The sequence below is a fragment of the Botryllus schlosseri genome, chromosome 2 (genome assembly GCF_051294905.1).
Source record: "Botryllus schlosseri isolate E-star chromosome 2, Bs_hap1, whole genome shotgun sequence".
NCBI lineage: Eukaryota > Metazoa > Chordata > Ascidiacea > Stolidobranchia > Styelidae > Botryllus > Botryllus schlosseri.
Genome location: NC_137237.1, coordinates 9,655,974 through 9,679,734, shown reverse-complemented (window position 1 = coordinate 9,679,734; position 23,761 = coordinate 9,655,974). Strand labels below are relative to the sequence as shown.

The 23,761-nt window shown below is 40.4% G+C and overlaps 1 protein-coding gene across 1 annotated transcript; it reads left to right on the top strand.

Moving 5' to 3' along the window:
* Positions 1-2,691: 2,691 nt before the first annotated feature.
* LOC145433405 (F-box only protein 4-like) lies at positions 2,692-11,900 on the top strand. Its single transcript, XM_080310502.1, has 2 exons — positions 2,692-3,683; positions 9,657-11,900. The coding sequence occupies exons 1-2, from the start codon at positions 3,428-3,430 to the stop codon at positions 10,916-10,918; spliced, it is 1,518 nt and encodes a 505-aa protein (XP_080166628.1). The 5' UTR covers positions 2,692-3,427; the 3' UTR covers positions 10,919-11,900.
* Positions 11,901-23,761: the final 11,861 nt, after the last annotated feature.

The following is a 23,761-nucleotide window of genomic DNA, read 5'->3' as shown; positions in this document are numbered from 1 at the left end:
CAATTTACCAAAGGTTCACAGTGCAGAACCCACCAAGGCTCTGTTGTGAACGCGAACCTTTAAATTTCTGAGGTTCACACACAGAACGCGAACGTGAACCTCACGTTCACACCATCTCTAGTTTTGAACGCACCTTGTAAGTAGAATCTATTCATCATTCATGACGTATATACTGAAAATTAATTTCCGCCGTAATCCATACGACACGATGTTTTTCGGAGCTACTTCTAATTGGAATATTATAGCATGTCTTCAATCGGTTGCCTGAAATATAACAATCCCACCCGCCAGTTGTTCATCGTTCACACGGTAGCGCAAACAGGCGACGCCGAAATTGCATAACGTAACTAACATGAAATCACTCTCAACATCCGAATTGCTTTGGATAGAAAAGAAAGAATAATACTCCCTCCCATTGAACTATCGGTTGTTCTAAATGAATTGGGGAAGGCTTATGGTTGCTTTCGTGGTCGTAGGCTAATTTTAATCTCTCGTTGATCCCATACGTGTTACCAACAGACTTTATTCGGCAGAATTGAGTAGCAAATTCGAGACACTGCCGAATGTCCCTAACCCTTCAAACCAGACTCCATCGGGAAGAGTCATTATGAATATATCATTGGTAAAAGACGCTTGGTCCTTATTGGGCTTGTCGGGGGTATTATACCATGGTCTTGTAGAATCGGTATTTGTACGCAAATACATTTTCTGTTCCCGTAATGTATTGACTCACCGTGAAGGTAGCGACATAGATCAATTCGCTGATCGGCTGGTATAGGTTCAGGATGCGTTTTAACCGAAAATATCGGATAAGACACGCCTCGTCTATTATCGTATTATTATTATTGCGATATTATAATTGGATGGGTGATTTTGCATATGTTTGTTTATGGTCATTGGTCATTGGTCATAACGCCAATGATTGGTTGGCAGAATCGCGGTATCAATGATATGATCTCCGTGGCATCTAAAACTCTACCGATATCTCTGACTCTACAGATCCGTATCTCGAACGCAACACTGAACGTGGAACAACTGTTTTCGTATTAGGCACAAAAATATATTAAGAAAGCCTATACTCGTGGCCTGCGGGCTACATATTGCCCGCCAGGTCATTCTACTAAGTGTCAGGCGATGGATTTTATGATCAAGAATGTGGCGTGACAAAAACTATATTTTTCAATTTTATCAGCATGCAGTTGGCCTTGAAATACCCAGGTTCAAAATTGGGCAGTCGCAAGCTCGCAACCTAGACATACAAACCTAAGGGTCACATCAATCGATCATATGACAGGATCGAACGATTTGACCAGTACACACCATATATAAAAATAGTCGGATTGGTTACTGTCCCTCCGTACCGCGACACTGCGAGTTGTAATATTTTGTCTGTATCCTAGCGTCCTCGAGTTTTTGGTCTATTTTCTACCTTCAAGTGAAAATGAAGATGTTTGTAATGAATCAAGACTAATTTTAGATTAGGGCCTTCCGAATCGAGTTTTTAATATATCGAATTCCGCCGCTTTGATGAAAATTGTCCCTTCATTTACGTTGGATGCCTCGCATCGACGCATTCTTCAATTGTGATATCTATAGGTCAAGATGGATGGTTAATTTTAACTTTTCCAAAATCCCTTTCGATCTTTTCGTTCTATCGCAATCCTATGGAGTTTTAATCGACGACAATATAGAGCTGGACGGCGTCAAAGTCCCATCATTCCATCAGATATGACCCCATACTTATTTTATCAAGTATCCCACTTTTCCACCTACCTATTTTACGTGGATGGTATGACGAATTTGTCTCGCAGGGGTTGTGTACCCCGCCAGAAAATCTTCATAATTGTACGCTTTCATTATCGAATGTTTACATTCGATACTTTCACAGTGCTCAAAAACCTCACCGGATGTCTCATACGCTGCAAAATGTTCTAGGGCTAACCTGAAATCGTATCACCGCTACCTCCGGTGTGGCACAAGACATAAGCGTAGGGTTACCATATTTTGGAATCGGGAAAGGAAGACACTTTTTCAAAATTTTCAAACTTAGAATACCGGAGGAAAATCCAGAGAAAATGGTAAATTTTTCCCACTTCGTGGACGTTGGTTAACTAAAATAAAAAAAGGTCGACATATTCGTTCGAACCACGAATTTCCTATTTAACGTCATTTATGCCCATTTTCACTCGAATCTACCCATTATCTTAGATCTAAAAGCTGTGAAGGAGGACGAATTGCCAAAAAGGGGGACATTTAGGCGTCCTCGGAGGACATTTAAAAAAAACTCAAAAAGGAGGAAAAGTCCTCCTGAAGGAGGACATATGGTAATCCTACATACGCGAATATCTCGTTTATATATCCAATGGATATTATCCATAGGCGTAGACAGGGAGCGAGAGTCTATCAGGTCACTAATGCTCCTAGAGATGATATATATTGCTTTATTACTGCCATATTAGTCTCCCGTAACATCAAGTCACACATATGTGATATCTTGTCCGGCAGCAATATGCGAATATGGGCGGCGGTGTTTGACTTGACTATAGATAACTAACCTACGGAGGTTAGTTATATCTATAGTTTGACGCCTCTGATTTATAGCATGACGTCATATGGCAGCGTGATTCCTGTTTAATTTTGAGCCTTGCGGTTCATGGTCGAGAGAGCGCAAAACGGGAATATCATCGACAGTGATAATACGTGTGCACTGTGCAGTATGTTGTTTCGTAAGTGTGTAATCGATAGAATATTTAACTTCGATTCGTAGCTTCAAGTAATATCTATTCGATATTACTGAAGTTTTCGGTAATTTGAGCAAATTACCATTTTCGACCCAATTTTACCTGGATTGAGCTCAGCTGCAGTGTTGACTTTCTCCGTTTCTCGTTGAAAGATTCTAGAAGTATTAGCCAGAGTTACCAAAATATATGTCGATTTTGTATTACACTGTAAAAGTGTGATTTTGATTTCATATAGACATGAATCACATGATGTTGCTGACTGTATTATTTTGAGAAAAAATATTGTCTTTAGAATCTCTTAACATCTGAAATATTCTTTGCCTTATAAATCCATAACAATTGGTTACGTTTTTTTGGCCTACTTCAGAAATAGCTCCTTGAAAATCGATGCCTCGCATATATTAATGGTGATCCTGGATTGTATGAAATAGTCTTGCTCAAATTGCCGGTATAGACTTGACAAATTTGGTTCAGCACTAACCTTATCTTCTCATTCTGTGATTGTGACACAATATTGTGATGTGTTGAAATAATGAAAAGCTCATTTAAGAATGATTGATAGATCGATGCTGAAAGAAAGGTGTTTTTGTTGTCACTAATAATTATTGGTGACAACTAACTTTGTAGTCATTGATAATCTGGATTACTAACCAATTTTGATATGTATTTAATAAGGTTGGCGAAGCATGAGCTCTCACCAAAATGGTGTATGTGTTGGATCTATGGGATTACATCAGAACAATCTTGTCCACCGAGAAGACAACATAACTCATGGAAGCCCTTCAATGTCTCAATCTCCTTCCACCGCACATAGTGATTCAATATGGAATATCAATAGCCGAAGTGTGGTCGACGTGTTTCGAGGAATACGAGACAGATACTTCGGGAAACCTGTGTTGCCAAAACCGTGTCAGAAGACACCTTTCCGGGAAGAATCAATCGGTATGTGAAACGGAAATCTATGATAGGTTGAGCTTAATGTGTTCATGAATGTTTCTTAAATTTAGCGTAACATCCTGAGGTATATTTTGGAGCACCCTCTTAAATTTTCACCTTTTCTACAGCTGCACGGTCAGTGAAGGAATTGTGTTCTATATTATATCATGTCATGGGTCTCATTGCTAATTACCACTCTTCTGCCAAGAATTGAAAGAATTATTATACGCATTGTAGACACAAACTCACTGCCATGGGAAGCATCGATACATCTCCTAACTCTACTGAAAATTCATATCCGTGACAGTGAATTTCATATATGAAACTTCTATGGTGGTAGTCAATTTACTAGTTGGACAACTATAAAATTCCCAGCTTTTCCAAATTAGAATTATAGTGACTCCCGAGTCCCGACAATACACACATACTTTTTGAAATTAGACTAGAATTAGCATTATTATAGCTATAATCCTCAAAGTTATTTCCAAATTTGACTAGAATTAGAATTACTGAATTCGGTAAACTTCTGAATTGAGTTGAGTTCGGTTTACATCAGATAAGAGTTGATTCTTATAAGCATGGGACAAATGTCTTTCTCTGTATTCTGTAAACCAGGGGCGATGGGCCGGAAACAGCCCGCAAAGGGGTTTTAAGCGGCCTGACAACTTTGATTGACCACAGAATACAGATCTCATTGACTTTGACAGCTATTGAAGTATATTCAGTTAACAAATTCATTAAATACTGTTTTGGGCGTCGTGTTTTCAAATTCACATTATATACGCCGGGGGCTGTAGACCGTTGGCCCCGATACGACTTATTCCTTATATAGGGTGAGGGTGTATCAATGTATCAATGAATAGATCAATTTGGGAATCCAGCCCGCCAAGTGCTTAATTTTCCTATATCTGGCTCACCGACTGGAGAAGTTGCCCGCCCCTCATGTACACCAATCTTGGCTCGTTTCGCAGTATGCTGTTCTCCTGTAGTCTTCATGAAATCCATAAATTAGATTAGAATTAAAATTATAACATAAAAATATTTCACAAATTATTTTCGAATAAAAATTAGTGCATAAAAACATTTCCTGAATTAGATTAGATTAGAATTGAAATTAGAGCATAAAAACATAACTCAAAAATTAGATTAGAATTAGATTACACTGGTCTACACGATTTTTGCACCAGGACTTCTTTGAGTCAATTATACCTGATTTGGGGGCGCTGAATACGAATCTGACGTTATTTTTACTCCATCACGTCACGTTTTTGAGATATTATATATGTGGAATATTTCTACTTTCTCGAAGTACTCGAGTAGATTTTGGCTACTTGCAGTACTTACTAATATGGCAATGTTTTACAACTACTTCAACATCTACCTGAACAGTATTCTGGATGAACTAATTACTTTTGCAATTGGGTTTTTGTAAAGTAGAAAGTAGTTCAGGGATAATATTGCACCACTATCATGAGTTAAATTGCCATAAGAAACGCGTAAAATAGCCTCTGAATCACGGTAACTGAGTATATCTTTTTCGAGGATTTTACCCTTGGGTAGTGTCATTATAGTCATTTTGCGCTATATGCGGCGGTACATCTTACGATTTCGTAAGTAGCCACCTCCGACAAACTGTTTAAAGTATGTGACCACCCTCCCCCCGACCAAGCCTACTTAGACATTTAATGACTTTTAGTAATTCTCAGACCTTTCATTTCATCTTCTACTTGAAGTAGTTTTGACATGCCTTAGAAAGGACTACTTCTGCTTCTAATTGAGTAGAAATGTAAGGCGTTACTTGTGCTATTTGAGTAGCAACGCTGATCACTTCGGACTCCGGTTCGTAGTAAAATATTACAGCAAATCAGAAACCACCCAAAATGTGAAGCTTTTTGTATTTAAAACTGGTGTTTAATCATGCAAAACACTAAATAAAAGCCTCGAAATTATCCAATGCTAATCTCTGTGGCTCTGTTCCAGCGTAGAACACGTGGTATTTGGTGTAGGTCACAGAATGTCACATGTCAATAGGGATCGACTTTCCTAGAACCGATGCATAATTATTTCTATTGTGAAGTAACACGCACTTCAGGTTTCGTGTTGAGCTGTTACTGTTAGTAAGTAGTCTCCTTTCATCTGGTTGTCTATAATAGACAATTCAAAAGAAGCCCTTTACATCATGGCAATAAACCAAAAGAAAAACAGTTCAGAAACAGCTTTCCTCGATTCCGTTAATATGTGACAATATATGGAAACTGTAGAAGATGATAAGTGCAGGTGGAGATTAATGATGATAAATTCTTCCCAAGTTATCATGATAAGCACCTTTTTCTTTGGAAAAGCAGACAGCCTGTTTCTTCTAATGTTTTAAAACAAGCTTAAAGGGCCACATAGCAGTGTGCTGTCACAAAATGCATTGGCAGATTAAGTCTGCAGGACGGATGTACAAAGATAGATAACGTATGGAACTAAATTAGGTACGGAGCTAATAATCGCAATCTCTAAACGAAGAGTGGTATATAAAGATGATAACTGCTACCGTATATAAATAATTGCATCCACGTATAAATTTATGGGTGGAATAGAGGTCCTGATTGAAAGAAAATAGAGAACCACTGGATTCAAGTTCACCGACAACTCAGTTATTTTGTTCTACAACGACCCAGGTTTCATCATTATAGATGATCTCAGTAACAATATTTGATCTGTTGCTGTTGTATGCTTACCGTGATGTCACTAACGAATGCCGAAATTTGATTAAATTCTGAAAATGAGAAAAATTCATACGGAAAAAATCTGACGTGCTGAAGAAATTCCGAGCACAAATTCGGATTCACCAACCTTAAAATAGCCTATATCAGTGATTCTCAACCGCGGCTCTCCGAGCCGCATGCGGCTCTCGACTGCTCTCCGTGCGGCTCTCACTAACGATGTGAAATCATTGATGCTTCTACGGAAATTCTAATTATTCATGATCATAAATAAATCGCGCCTTCAACACAACAAATGTACGTTTATGTTCACGTTTACTGACGCGAAGGTCATTCCCTGATCACAATAGAATCCTACGTAATACAAGTTGTACGGGTTGTGACGTAACATTACCGATAGTAATTTCGGTAGGCTTTAAATCCGAACCTTTACTGCTTTACTGAAGGCTCTGACCGTCTGACCTAAGCCTAATCAGGTGTCTGTAATGAGACGGGCGAAGTTTATTTCGCTCGAGACGGCGGCTCATATTAGAATACGGGTGACAAGAGACTCGGTCAATAAGACAATCAACGTTTGGGGTAACTGCAGGTACTTTATTTTCTTACTCTTTGCTTTGATCTTGATAGCGTTAGAAAATATCGGAGACTTTGGTTCGATGATAATGTCAGGTTCAGATCAACCTGCAAAGAAATCTCGTAGCCCTTGTGCAAGAAAATCGGGCCTTTCAAAGTGAATGGGAAGAGGCGTATTTTCAAATTGAGGAAAACGGCAAAGCGAAATGCCTTCTGTGCCCTATAATAATAAACGGTGTAAAATCTTTCAACGTTAAGAGGCATTATAAAACACATGCGGGAAAATACGACGTCTATCAAGGTGAATCAAGGAAACGGAAGTTAGAATGTCTGAAAGCAGAGCGTAGCAAACAAGGAAAAATGTTTTTAAAAAAAAAAGAACCCGAAGAGGTAACAATAACATCATATAAGATCAGTCATCTATTGGCCAGCAATATGAAGCCATATTCTGATGGCGAAATTACGAAGCAGGCTATTGTTTTGTTTACCGAAGACAATTGTTCTCCTGCCATTCAGCAGAAAGCTAAAAAATTGCAGCTTAGCAATGATACAGTAACGCGTCGTGTCGATTGCATATCCCAAGATCTGCATGAGCAACTTATTCACAAGTCGCAAGATTTTTCTTACTACTCGCTTGCTCTTGACAGCACTAACGACATTACCGACATAGAGCAATTAGCTGTATTCATCCGGGGAGTCATGCCAGATTTCAAGATTTGCGAGGAGTTTCTTACTTTGCGATCTATTCATGGCACAACGAAGGGAACCGACATGTTTCGTGAATTTCATGCTACTCTTCAAGAAGCGCATTTAGACCCATCGAAATTATATTCATTGGCGACAGATGGCTGCCCAGCAATGCTCGGCAAAAATCTAGGTCTTCAAGGACTCGTCAACAAATGGCGTGCTGAACAGAATCTTGACGCTGTGACTTGGCAACACTGCATTATACACCAGGAAAGTCTTGTTGCTAAATCATTAAAGATGTCCAATGTGACAGATATAGTAATATCGACCGTAAATTGGATTCGAGCAAACGCACTTAACCATCGAAAATTCAAGGCTTTTCTCACCGATATTGATGCTGACCATGGAGACTTGATCATGTTCACCGCTGTACGATGGCTAAGCCGAGCTGCATGCCTCAAAAGATTTTACGCGCTACTTCCTGAGATTAAAATATTTGTCGAAGGAAAGAAAGACATCCCTCAGTTGGGAAACGAACACTGGGTTGCTGACTTGGCGTTCATGGTGGATATTACCTCACACCTGTCGTCACTAAATCGGAACTTACAAGGAAATAACAAGCTCTGTCACGCCTGGTACGGGACAGTGTCTGGTTTCATTGAGAAATTGTGTCTTTGGAGAAAGCACCTAGAGGAGGGTGTTACGACACATTTTGTAACGCTTTCAAACCACCGACAGAATGGATCATTCAAAACATATGACCAGGTTATTAGTACCTTGATTGACGGGTTTAAACGTCGAATAGAGGGAATGCATCATTCCGTACCCCTGATGAATATATTTTCAAACCCAATGGCAGTAGATGCCGCCACTGCCCCTGATATTTTTCAGATGGAACTGCTGGACTTGCAGTCCGATATAGAATTGCGACTGTTGTTTCAAAGCAATGGACTCCTTGAATTTTGGGGTGCTGTTCCTGAAGAAAAATACCCCAACCTGATAGCTAACGCATCGAAGAATGCCTGCATGTTCGGTTCAACCTATGTATGTGAAGCCCTTTTCAGCAAATTAGTGAGGATCAAAAGCAAATATCGCAACCGATTGACTGATCGTCATCTGAAACAGCTCTTGTGCACAGCTTCCTCCACGATGAAACCTCGTTATGACAAACTTGTGAAAAATCAAATTCAATTTCAAGTTTCGCACTAAGTTGCAAAATAGATAGTGATCACCACAGATTTAGCGTCACGCCTTGTTCATCCAAACTCAATTCACATGCTCTCGGAACTCAGAAAGATTGTGGATTAAGTCTCAATAAACATGTTGTGACGCTAAATCTGTGGTGATCACTATCTATTTACTATCTGGAAGAATGTAAATTGTAAATCATCCGCAATCGGCTTCAACGGTGAAGGGTATACCTCGGTATACCATCGGTGAAGGGACGTGGCTGGGTAACGTCGTTTCGGAAGTTGTCCGTATGGGGAGTGCCCGCTGTCACAGTGTCGTCTGGGGAAATTGTCGTATTTGTTTTGGCCGTCGCTGTTTGAGCCAATCGCGGTTTTGGCCGTCGCTGTTATGGCCGTCGCTGTTGTGGCCAGTCGGTGTTTTGGCCGTCGCTATTAAGGCCGTCGCTATTTTAGCCGTACACCATTTCGTTGATACCATTTTTGATGATATTTTTCTATTCTCAATAAATTACGTTATTCGTGCCATCATGCGGCTCCCGACAGAGTTGAGGTTCATAAAATGGCTCCCACAGTGAAAAAGCTTGAGAACCACTGGCCTATATCAATCATTAAAATTTGTGTCGCAAAAATCTTTTCGAAATTTGTAGACCAGTGTTACCGGCATTTCGCTCTAGTTAGTCCAATTGGACAACTTGAATTGTCTAGTTGTCCAAGTTTGTTACTAACCACTGTAGCGTATATGTCAGGTTTTTCCTTAGGGTTTTCCAGATTTTGACTTCTAATGAATCCCCTGTATTGAACCCGTGTTTATGTTACAGCAACCAGTGATGCCGACGATGACGACGACAGTGTTGCAAGTCTGAACTCTTTACCAATCTACTGCAAACTTATGGTTCTGTCGTTTCTCGAAACGGGAGATGTGTGCAACATGTCGCTCGCAAACAGTCACTGGCACCATGTGTCCAACGATCAAATATTATGGCGTGAATTGCTAATCAGAGACATGTGCCGATGGAGCAGCATGACCAACAAAAGCCACCCGCTTTTACCGAAAATTTGGAACAGCGACATAGTCAGTAAACTTGGGTATGGTGTCGATATCGCAGATTTGATTCCACTCGACGACAGCTTATGTTCTGCAGAGACTGAAATATGTGGTAAATCAAGCAGTTTGGAAAATCGACGGAAAGAAGAAGTTAACTATAAAGCTCTGTATATCCATTCCTCTTACCAAAGAGCACAGGACGATATTGACGAATCCCATCCCGCGTATGGCTTGCCCGGTTTGCTTAAATCGATATGGCCTGGTAATGACAACGGCCAGGGCGAAGTAATCATCACCGGACCCGGCATAGATTCTCCCAGAACAAGCAAGTTATTCCGTTCTTTAATGTGGGGTAACGAATTTTTGGAAACAAAGGGGCTGCTACCCGGCAACAGGGACGGGATAGGCTCTGGCGTGCAAGTAGTTTTCAAGGGAAAGACATCGTTCAACTTGATCGCCATGTATTCCGGCAATAATCGAGTCCGCGAGAATAGAACGGGCATGGAAAGATTGCGCAATAGTAACATGGTGGAATTGGTACGCGAACCGGCAGATCGTGACGATAATGTTGAATCCGAGCCTGTTTTGACTTTACACGAGGCAGTGCGTTTTTATATCGCTGAACGAAAAGGCAATTACAAATTGATATACACGGTGGATGCTAGCGTAGGGCAAAAGTGGGAAGACATCGTATGCAATAAACTGGAACTCGACGCGATTTTGAAGGGAACAGTCCCCGATACTAACATAAATTCGGCCCTGGTAGGCGGCGATGCTGCAGAGGGTGAGAACCGGGAAAATAACACCGAAAATTCTTCCGAATCTATCGGCGCCTCGAATGTTGACAGTAAGAGACCTTTGCTCATTTTATCTTGTGTTCACGACGATGCCGCCAGTAGGCTGAGTACGCTTCAAATCATCGCTATGTTGGGCCTTCACGACGTATCTGACAGACAGTGGAGGGTACAGGACGTGGTAGTTTCTGATATGCAAGGGGTCGAAAAGGGTATCGATTGGCTGCTACGGCAGTCGTGAAACTGATATGCAGCTGGTGATGTCACATTCATTTTCGCGGGAATTTACGAATTCGTACTGACGACGCAGGGTATAGTCGGTGCATTACCTGCTAATACCGTTGATTCTTTCAATTCCAAGCAAAGTGCCATGCTTTTCTGCTGGGCTGTCTACTTCTTTATTTACGTTATGCGCTTAAATACTGTGCAAATATATCTAATTTCTATATTTAGAGCCAGATAGATTTCGTATGTTGATTTTGTGCTGTTGCTGTCTCGAAGTAGTTTTACTTCCTATGTGTACGTCGTACAATCTACAATATTCTGCTTTGCAAGACAGAACATTTCAATTTTTGGCAATGGCCTGCGGTTATGATGAATTCGCGCGCTAGACCAACAATGCGCTGCAGGTAAATGCGTAGTCAACGCCGTTAGGTCTATTCACCAACTCTCCCCGTGTTTGTCGGCTTGACGCAGTGGTTCTATATCTTTTTTGTGATTCGCGAGTTATTCACAACCGCAATTTACCTATATTCATCAGCTAATGACACATCGCACGCGGATATTACAGTTGCAACTTCGAGATTAGCTCCTATGATGGAATCATGCTAATCGCGACATCTAATCGCATTTGTTTGATCACCTCTGCCTTCATGTGTTTAAATTTATGGAACTCAAGTTCTTGGTAACCGCGTCGCTTGGACCGCGTCGCTAACCCCTTTATCTCGGTGAACGGCTTTAAGATCAACGGCCCAGATGTGTTCACAAATTTAAAACTAAAAAGGGATGCTGGACAGTTCCAAGTCAATTACGTTCTACTCTGCAATTTACCTGTAAAGGTGTTAGCGAAGCGGATGAACCGTGCTCGACGATTTTAATAGGATTTCAAATGTTCCACTATGATATATTATGAGTCCGTTATGCAGGCTTGAATGTGACATCTTTTGTATTTCTACCGTTGAACTGCATGTGATTTTAATAGAAAACATACTGAAATTGCTGCAGTGGTGTCTTGTCGTTAGTTGAAACGAGGGGAATTTTGTTCGGTAACTCGCGCTCTCCACTTGTCGTAGTACCGGTACTACAGAGACTATACAGGAAGTTTTGTCATGTGATCGCGTATAATTGCTGTACTTCCGCTGAAGAGATTGAATGGTTACGAGCACAATAGGAAGATCATCACATATTAACACTCGGCTTCTTAAAAACTGCCACGTGGCAAAAGCAAAAGTCAGATGATCGGATTACTTCCGCGGCTATACGAGACTGTCTCGTGACCGGCGTCAAAAGCTCCACGTAGATCGGAATGCTGGTTTGTTCTTAATTCTTACGCGCAGCGTAGCTCTTGTTCTTGTCCAAAGTCGTGCATTGGGAATGCTCTATTCCGTTTTGTTTCTACTTACCGAATACATTTGAATTTGAGTATTGAAAGAATGCGCAGATCGCACCGGCTGGAATTTTAGCTATACGTAAACGTGCACAACACAGATCTTATAGCGCGCCCCTTGTTCACACCCTAGTTACGCCTACGGGAATATATATAGAACAGGAAACGACAGTCACGTGACTTTCGCCCAATTTCGTGATGAATGATTTTCGGATGTCTTACGAAGAGTTCAGTCCTTTTATTTGCCATGCTAATTCGACGAACGGACTAGCAGTACAGAACGATACCACATAACGGCTGACCTGTCGTGTGAGTCCGGTAAGATTAGGCTTACCATACGTCCTCTTTTAAGAGGATTTGTCCTCTTTTTTGACTTTTTTGAAAGTGTCCTCGGAGGACGCCCTTTTGTCCTCTTTTTTGAGATTTTGTCCTCTTTTTTGAAAATTTAGGTCAGATTTAGAGGAAATTGCGAGTGATATGCCGCAAATTAGCGCAGAAGTGAAGCTCCGGCGGGTATTTCGGAGGGAAAAGTGGTGATTTCAGCTCTGAGCGAAAAGAAGACCTTTTTTTTTTTTTTTTTTTTTTTTTAGTCATCCACCTAGCAATGTGGAGTGAAAAACGTGTTTTTGAGCTCTGAGCGGAAGTGATGACCTTTTTTTTTTTTTTTTTTTTTTTTAGTCAACCGATCATGAAGCGGGTGAAATTTACCTGTTTTTGAGAATTCTTCTCCAGTTTTGCTTGTCTGAAATTTCTGAAAAAGTGTCCTCTTTTTTCATTTCCGAAATATGGTAAGCCTAGGTAAGATAAGATTGCCAATCACAATTCCTTCTATTTCATTCATTTCGACTGACATTGAAAAATTCGGTGTCTGGCTGTGACTATCTGCCATTGAAATATTTTGCCGTATTCAAATTGGGTATTACATGCGGCGACTGGCCACTGCCCCGGAGTCACTCCAACTTGTCCAGGTGTCCAACGAGAAGGCCAACCACAGATAAATTTTTAGTTCTCAAAAGGCCACGAAAGAACAAAATGAAAGACGAAATATAGCAAATAATATAATCATATCAACGGAAGCTAGTTATGAGATCTGGCGCAGTGCGACGTATGTAAGCCCTGGCGTGAATTCAGCACCAGCTCATTTCACACTTCAAACTAATTAGTCAGTTTATGAAGTCCTGATGTCCATTTTTCCACTCTATGCAGTGGAATCGAGGTCGCAATATATTTGTGGGTCGTTTCATCACTGTTCGTCTTATCCTGTAACTACAGCCCACTTTGAGAGAATTACGTTTAAATATACGATACGATATGGATTAGGAGTGATGGAGGATTGGTTAATGAAATACTCTTTTTGGCACTACGACGGAAAAGTAGAAACTTGTACCAAGTTTTTGCGAAGCGTAGCCTATATCCTACCTAGTACCCACCTTATGAATTCACGACCATATTAGAGTTTCTGTGCATACTCAATGACAAGCGTTGAAGTGGCCTTGTGAAAAGCAAAAAACCCCGACGGGTAGATTCTCATCACCGCTCTCAGCGTTGGAAGGCACGGAATTCGGCTACGTAAAGGCAATAGCCATAGCGATCAAGTTGTCAGCCATAACGCTGTAGGCCTACTACAACAGCAACCGTCTCTCCTTTCTCAACAGTCGCGCCGGTATGAGAAAATTAAGAATGTGTAGGTGTAGGCTAATCTGCAAATCTTAGCAGCGAAAATGTGCCGTATCATGCAACAATAACTGCATTCTGCCCACATTGAACTTGAGGCGTGGAAACTTGATTCGCGTGTGTACGGTGAATCTGAAACTAATAGAGCGCCGGAACCATATTTCGGACTCCAGGAAAGAATGAGCCATACCTATTATGTTACGAAGCATTAAAAGCGGCTTCATATAATTAAGACAATTCATTCTCCAGAAGATAATAATGACTTTTTTTCGATATAAATATTTGCGAGCGCTGGAACTTGGTCCGAAGTGATTCGTAACTCCTGAATGGTGTTGCAGCTAATAAATGCAAATGTCAGTCAACAGTACCATATCTTAATTGCTGTCAACTATAAAAGTATGACACAATGAATATGATTATATTCTTTATTCACAGTAAAACTGGTAAATGCACAATTGCACACATAATCCGGGGAGTAACCTGACCCCAAAGGAAAATGGCGAGACTGGAGTAATTTTTTACAGTAATACTGTCAAATTGTTATTCCTATGCAATACACGAAGAGGTCAGATTACAGAAATGCAGTAGATGGAGAATTATTATATTCTTTATTCACAGTAAGAAACTGGTCAATACACACATAATCCGGGGAGCAACCTGCGCCCAAAGGAAAATGGCGAGATTGGAGTAAATTTTTAAAATTTCAGTAATACATTGAAATTGTTATTCCTATGCAATACATGGAGAAGTCAGATTACAGAATTCCAGCAGATGAAGAATTGTCAAAGGTTACAGAGCAGAGGTAGAGATGATTGAAAATGAAGAATCGAAATTACAGAAATTATGCTGTTATTCACAAGTGTAATTTTAGTCCAGTGGTGCATTCAAGGCCTTAGTCCAGTAGTACATTCATTATTATTATTATTATTATTGCAGTTGTATAGTACAGTAGCTATACTTCTATACTGTACACTATACTGTATACCAGGGGTAGGCAAACTACGACCCGCGGGCCGCATGCGGCCCGCGAGAGTCTAAGAAAACCTTAAAAATATTGATAAAATGCGTACTAACAATCGAATTAATACAGGGACTTGATTATACTTTTTTTAGTATATTTCACCGTGATAATTCCAAGGCAGTGGTACTCAAACGGGGGGTGGGGGCGTGAAAGCAACTGTAGGGGGGGAGCGAAGCTGACGCAAATGATATTGCTACATTACCGTGATTCCAATATTTTGTTGGGCGAATTTTCAAATGTGCTGCTTGGCATGTATGGCTTTTGAACCTTTTAGGTAACCTCTCCCAGAGTCGTCTGAAAAATTTTCTTGTGTATACGATATGATGACAAAGATATGAGCACGCGGAATCCGATGATAATAAGAGTATATAATATATAAATGCCTGTCCACCTAAAGAAATATTGAAATATTAGTGAAGTTATGCTCCATGGTGAATTTTACAAGGCCTCTGGTCACGTGTTTATTGTATAAGTCAGTTGTTCGCAATCGCGGGTCCGCGAAACCACTAAATTTGCAACATGCAAAAACGACAGTGCTAACATCAGTAGAATATATGGCCGCTTGTGATGAAATATCCTACTGTGATTCCCCGGACGGGTCAGACCAAAGATTTGAACGCAGAAATGGTATCCGCAGATTCCCAGCGCTCCAGACTATAGCGTTGGGATGGTTAGAGATGACTGACTGATAACCTGTAACATATCACTTCCGCATATCCATCGTCACTGATGAATGATCTCCTCCATTTAGTCAAGGTTCAGGCCTATGGATACAAACACATTTCTGTTTAGAGATGTTTTGTAGGAGTTGTGGGAATTATAAAAGTTTGGAATAGAAAGGTATAAATCAGAGTAACTTTACAATCTTTGCAATACTTCGTGGATTTAAAGATGCCAGTCTAAGGAAATTAGCGAACATTTACAGTCGTTTGAAACATCATCCCTGGACCCTTTTCCTAATCTGCCCCAAAGAGGTTGACACCGCTGCACGGCATCCCTTTTCTCACGAGAAAGAGATAGTCGCCAATCCAGACAAACTACAAAATGAGCTGCTTGATAGGAATGACTATAGGCTCATGGACGTGATATAGTCATTTGAAATATATTTCAGAATTTGGGTGCTTCATGTCACGATCAAACCCAAAGGTGCTGTCGGAAGCTTTACACGTTATTATTCCATTCGCCTCTGCCACAAGTTGATTGTCGGCTCTCATTCATATTATATGTAAATATTGGATCTCCAAAACACGGTCGCATGTATATGATTTACTTCTGACATGCAGATTCAAAAATGCTATTAAGTGAACTCGGTTTGAAACAATCAAAGTCTTTGCAACTCTGCATAGTATGACGATATTTTCAAGAGAGGTGCACAAGCACATTTTTTCAGTTTATCACGATCCTCCAATGAATATGCATACAAGAAAGATGACGGTTGTAGACGAATTGAGCTGAAATTGAACAACAAACGTCGGGCGTCCGCGGGGGCATTGGTGGACCGAAAAGGGTCCGCGATGGCAAAATGATTGTGAACCATTGGTACGTCATATTGTGACATATTTTGGTACAGTCATTGCAGTATACTCAGTTGTTGGGTGATATATTCAGTATCAATAGCTGTATGGGTATAGGAGATGGATGTATTAGGTGCAGCTTCGCCCCATACCCCTTGAATATAACCGTTGTATTTAGTCGAAAGTTGTCCGATCTCCGAGTTTAAGCTTGTTCTTTCGGGATATCAGTATTTGGTAATGAATAGGAAATTTAGGACACGTGATCCAGCAGTTCACATCATTTATTACAGCGATCTTGACAAATTATTTGCGATTCATGGTAACGGTCACTATTTGGTGCGGCAAATTTGAGATATTTCGTTAGCATCCCATTTGCATTATCATTACATTTGCATAATCGAATCGTACGGAATCTGTAAGTGTTTGAGTTACCGTAGGTGTAAGACAAGACAATTATAATCTACTTAATCACATGTCACCTTCGAGACCCATTCACGTTCGAAGGTCCGTAGTTAAGGCATTATTACCTGTTCACCATCATAAAAAGCTGGTTTTAATTGTGCTCCGTTAATCCTATTTGGGAAATGAGGCACTATTTTCGGTATGTAATCTATGAGTCATTCCATGATATTAAAAATTCATGAGCTTTATGCGGTAATAAATCTCACCAAGCCTCCAAGCGGCATACTCCTCGCATCAACTGTGTGAAGTCATCCGCAGAACTAATAGACACATACGCGTTTGCAACGTGCAAAATGTTGTAGCGGAAATCGGAAATATGTGACTTGAGCTCGTGACAAAAATATGCGCTCGCTCTTGTGAGTGCAATCACGAGTAGCGAAGCTATCTATGCACGTCAGAAATAATCGATATTAAATAATCAAGTTATTGCTGTTAAGTTGCCTACTGTACACGTACGTAAAACATTTCGTGATGCAGGCTACTTTGTCACGTGTTTTCATAATATACAACGTTTACTTGACCTTACAATGTTTTCTTAGCTAACCGTCTGGGCGCCGGTGGATACAATGGACTATAAAGGGTGAACGCGTGGCTTTCATTAATTTATGATGTAATTGTTTACATTGTACCTGCAGTAGCTACGGTATAGCTTCTATAGACATTCAGTGTAACGATATTCGGCTATGTGTAATCCTAAACGCACGGGTCGCACGCGACTCAATTGTGTCGCCTCCCTTGGCCTATTGATGTAGCCTCAGCGTGTGGTAGCATGCAGCGAGAATGTGCGTCTAAAAGATTATGTAATGTAACTGATTTAGAATGTTAGGGAGTCTCCTGGTGTCATGGACAGTGGATTACTTATTTATGTGTTAATACTTAATATACACGTCATCACCGAAGATGGGGCAGTGTATCAGTATACTGTATGAAGAGATGCCAGTAACGCTTCTCATCATATCCAGCAAATTCTTAGCAATTTGCTGTCGCACCGGCCTTCACGTGCCCAACGTTGAGGCTAGACCAGTGGTTCCCAATCTTTTTCGACTCATCGCCCCCTTCTCAAGCTCGACTCAAATTTTCGCCCCTCATATTTACGGGTCCGAAAAAGAGGACATATAATCGGGAATTTTTTCACCTAACTCTGATCGCTGATGAATTTACTGAAAAAGACAATTTTCAGAGGTGGCAGGTGCTGGGAAAATCTGTTTCCGAGTCTACTTTCTGTTGAGTTGACCGTTTTTCGCATCATATTCAGAATAAGCCGTCTTCACTGGTAGTTTTGGGCCGTGCTAATTAAATATATCTCACTGGACGTTCTAACATTTTCGCCCCCCGGTCGCCAACTTGGTATTTTCGCCCCCTTGTTTCTCAAAATCACCTACTGGGTGCGATATCGCCCACGTTGGGAACCACTGGGCTTGACGAACCTTGATGAATGTTGGTAAAATGATCAATTGACATTGCCAATCGTATATATTTCATTTGTGAGTTCATAAAAACGGAATATTAATTATTTATCATTATTCTTCACGGTCAATTCCTCATGAACTACAACATGTTTCCCGTGAAAGTATAGTAGCATGACCTATTGAGTAGACCATGATAACACTAATATCAAACAGAAAAGAACTGGTCTTTACTTTCGCTAGCAATCAAACAAAAATTGGGAGGTTGAACATAAATATACATATGATAAAACTTATCCGGAGGAGATCAAATTCGATGACCACATTCCCTGACTGTATAGATAGACAGTTAGACACTCTTCCAATTAATATAAACGTTGTCATCTTTTAATGAAGAATTTGGAAATGTTTGTTTTGCAAGCGCAAAATGTAATTTGTAGTACGTAACAATGTATAGCATTATCGTGTCGGAAGAGTTACGCAATTCACCTGAAAATCATATAATAGTTTCTAAACACAGAGTCTATTTTTGGATCCTTACGTCCGACTGATGTTGTCACAAAGATCCATAAAATCGAATCACAAATCATGTGTGGATCCTAAAAACCAAGCAGCACACCGTTGACTAGACACCACCGTATCGATACAAAGCTATGGGAATGGTGTTGCCACACTAATCGAGTCACATGTATTTGAGATAGATGTTTAGACTCTTTGTGTGTCACTATGCGGGGATAGATTTGTGACGGATTGCAATGAGTAATTCGATTACAAATCGATTTCGCCTATTCCCCCTTTCTGTCCCTGTGATATTTTATGGTTGGGCAATGCAACATTAGATAAGTGTCCAACGGGAGTGTTTGTCGCCGGGACAACAAATGTAGTCCCGAACACGATTGAAATTATCTGGTATGTGTCTAACTTGCGCAATGCAATATTCGATACCTGTGTCCAACGGTAGTGTGTGTCGCTGGGACATCAAATATCCTCCCGAACACGAGCGAGATTATCTGGTTTGTGATATAGCGCGTGCCACATCTTCGCTTTCAAATTATGCGCGTTCATTCAATTACGTAATCTCGTTCTGTGCACCCAGGAAGGACCGCCTAAGTAACGCTAGTAGCGCATTAGCTGTTCAAAGTGTTAACTGCTTATGCTTGATATTTATGATCCATATATCCAAACAGATGTCACGTTAATTGAGAATGTTCTCGAAGTCCCTTCGCATACGTATGGTAATAATAACGTAACCTTTCCATTCTATTGTTTGCGTGACGTGTCCTTTTCTGATGCAACATTTCGCGTAGCGTACTGGAGAAGAATGTTTACTCGTAAGATTTCTGAGAGCAAATTGCTGGTTTCTTTTTGGAACGCCTTGCAGATGCGACGGCTGTAGGTTGCACGGTTAGATCATGAGTTTTTTCATCACATTCCTTGCAATTGCAGTGAGTCACCGTACTTATATATACCACACTATTGTGGACTCATCACATCAACTTAGGGAGTTCGACTATCCTAGTATATATTTGAAAGTTCAAGTTCCAGCATACAAACCGATTCCAGACTTATTATCTGTGAAAATATGTCATCCCGCACGCGTAGTAATATTAAGTTAAATATCGATGTAGTTCATTTCCATCGATTCGGTGAGATATTGGCAGTCTGGTAGATAAATATTATTTCACTTATGTCACACTAGTTCGAGTTATTTGTAGTTCCACAATACCGATTTTCCAATTCGTAGAGAAAATCAACGCTCGCTTTCAAATAGATGAACAGTTGGGGATGCATCGACTCATACACATTTACTCAGTCACAATGCTTTTCGAAGATGTGGCCACTGACCATATTAATATGTCACGTGGCCTCAATTAATCCATCAGCCATCACTCAATCCGAGTATTCGAATATGTACGTTGTAGAAGTTCCTATTTGTACGGAGTATCGGTGGAAAATATAGGTTGTCAGCCAGTAACGTTAACGTTACAGCGTCGTACATAATTTCGCATCGATCGTGGTTACTATCCGATCGCTAGCACAGCACAGTGATAACGAGCAAATTACAACTTATCCAAATGAAGTGATGTAGTAACACCCCGGCTGTACATTTGTCTCACATTCATAGTATGATGTCATCCAATGAGGCATGCGCAATGGCAGACTCACGCGAGAAAAGCTTTATAAAGCAGAATTTCCATTTCGAGCGCTCTCACATCTTCGCGTAGCCACGCCGAGAGCGGCACCGTACAGTTGTATCTCGGTGTATCACCATCAAGTTGCGATTACGTTTTAATAGGAATGTTCTCAAGACCGACTGAATACATCACGCATGTACTATGCTCATTGCTCATGCCCATATACACTGCGATTTGCGAATGCCTTTTGTGGAAGATGTGCGACTGTAGACATTGTCCACCTTTACGTTCTATTTAGCCCGTTGCTTCTCAAAATAATATGTTACCCGGACCAAAACGCAGTTGGTCGTTTTGGTAGTCGTGGTTTTTTGACTACATCGGACATTGATTTTACACCAGGCCGAAGTGAGCCATGCTGAAACTCGGCAGATACAGAATCATAATCAAGAATATCGATCTGGTATAAATGACCATTAGGGCTCTTCAAAAATGACTTTTTTTTATCAAATCGTACTGGCTACTTGATAAAATTGTTAGGTTACCTAATTTAAGCCTACACACAAAATTTGGTTCAATTCCAGCCAGTAACCGCTTTGCTACAGGAGAAGAAAGTTTCTATTTATTATATAAAAATAAATGATAAAAAATTTGAAAATTTTCTATTCAACCCATGAAAGTGTTAGGCTGTCTATAGAAACGATCATCACCAAATTTGGTTCAATTCCAACCAGTGGAAGCGGAGTTATTGCCGTCGAAAAATTTGGATTTGGATAAAATAGTATTTATGGTGAGCACAACTATAATAAATAAACAAAGAATCGGTCACCGTAAATACTATTTTATTCAAATCCAAATTTTTCGACGGCAATAACTCGGCTTCTACTGGTTGGAATTGAACCAAATTTGGTGAGCATCGATTGGAGTATTTGGTTACTGGACGCTGGGCGGTGCGAAACCCTCGCGGTACAACCGATACTTCCAGTCACTCCCACACCTAGGAGAAGTATGGCCGTCAGGCCTTCATGCTCCGACCCGGGATCTGTGTCAGCTTGCCTGGCCAGTATCCCAGTCACAAGTATGTTGGCGGCGGGACAAGCCTCCGCAAACGCCCCCAGCCAAAGCCTGCTTGTGACAGCCGTTGGAACCCAAAAAGCAGAGAAACTTTGAAGGTAAAAATGGTAACCAGAAGCAACCAAAATGAGCATCGTTTTTATAGATAGCCTAACACTTTCATGGGGTGAACAGAAAATTTTCAAATTTTTTATTATTCATTTTTATATAATAAATTGAAACTTTCTTCTCCTGTAGCAAAGCGGTTACTAGCTGGAATTGAACCAAATTTTGTGTGTAGGCTTAAAGTAGGTAACCTAACAATTTTATCAAGTAGCCAGTACGATTTGAGAAAAAAAGTCATTTTTGAAGAGCCCTAATGACCATCGCAGTCGAAAATCACCATGAATACCAATAACAACAAGCAGGACAAATTATTTTTATGATCTGTCGAATTGTGGAACGGCCCACTTTCGTCATAGGCTTTTGCACGAAGTCATTTGAAAGATGTTTACCGAGACGCGATGAAATCAAGATGAAATTACCAACACAACTTGCATACTTGTTAGAGGTTACAAAATGCGAACTTACCTCAAATTGTCCCTGATGAGAAACTTCGTTTTTAAGACAGGAAGCTTCTTTTCAGGCGCACCAAAATTTCACATTCGGTATTAGGATGGTAAAAAATCCAAACTCAACAAGTGCTTATTTCATTATCCTTCAAATCAGTGTTTCCCAACATTGTGCGACCCACAATTGGTTATAAACGAATGAAAAAACAAATCTTGGAGAAAAGGAACAATGTATAATGCATACACACACATGCACATGCGATCTACTAGTAATGAAAACGTTGAGCTTGCATATTGGATAATATAACATGATGTGCGGGCTTGATTGGCTTGATTTTCCTACTCGTAAAATATACAGAAATACTTATGTCGAGGTAGACATATTTTGACCACCGCCATATGTATCATCGACATTAGTCTCATATATGACCATGAAATTGCTATCATATCAACTAGAAGATTGCTGGTATTCCATAGCAACCAGGAGCATCCCTATAGGACATATTGAATAGAAAACTGCTACATTTAGAAGTGCTGCGCGACCCTCTTGAATGGCTTTGCGGCCAACCCAGTTGGGAACCGCTGTTTTAAAACCCCAGAGTTCTACCATTATATGTATTTCTCAAATATATTTATCCAACTATTCGCCGCAAAAACGTATGCATGAATACCTGACGGCAATGTTATACGCCACTTGCAATGCACATTGTGCATATGTATAATGCATTGTACTACAATCATGTGTGGTTTTCACATTCCCTGATTACAATAATGATAATCCTACTGCAGATAATTCCGGGGCAGCAACATTTTCCTTTGCACCGGATCTGGTGTGTTGTTTTGTGTATTTACCGTATTGAATTGTTAGCATAGTCAAGTCAAATTCCCATATTTATCATGCATATGAAATTTAATTGTACCTAATTGATATTTCCGGGAATCGCACTTTCATGATTGCTAGTAATGATCCAATGCCAGCAAGGTGTATGGAATCGAGAGGACAGCAGGTATAAGCCGCGCCGCCATTCATGGTAGTATTTTTCGAACAGCGCTCTACTGATAGGATCTGTTTCCGTTTTTGGCGTTGTTCACTGCGAAGCAAATATATACCATGGTTGAGCTCCAGTAAGGAGAAAGGAAACCGTTTGTTTAACTGCATGCTCGCGATTGTAAGCATTTGCACAAGGTATTGAAACCTTGCTGTCGGCTGGGAAATTTGTTAGCCCAGCGTACTTCTTCATTACACTTCTCGCGAAAAACATCACCATTAACAGTATCCAGAGATGAGATTATGAAATATATCGGGATCCGGCCCTTATTTGGAGAGGCGTGCTATTCAACAAAACAGTGAATATCCTTCCGCCCGTAAGCCGACGCCGACACAATAGCCATTCAACGCCTCCTTGCCTTATTAGTAAAGAGATATGTCGTGATATCTCCTTTCGCAGAGCAAATAGTGTGTTTCGAATACGAATGCTGGTGTAGCGTAAGGTGAAAATTTGTTTTGCTCCTTTGCCGTTGCCTATTTAGGGTATAGGAATATGGTGATTCCCGCTTAAATGATTATGAGCAGACTGAAGGCGATGGTTGTCATTACATGGTCAAAACGACCGACTGAAATCATTGTACATTTGATCACGTTTG

What these genes read in the sequence shown, in the direction of transcription:
- LOC145433405 (XM_080310502.1), top strand. Translation starts at nt 3,428, where the DNA reads ATGAGCTCTCACCAAAATGGTGTATGTGTTGGATCTATGGGATTACAT. An exon ending in TTTCCGGGAAGAATCAATCG is followed by an intron (nt 3,684 to 9,656) that starts GTATGTGAAACG and finishes TTTATGTTACAG; the next exon opens with CAACCAGTGATGCCGACGAT.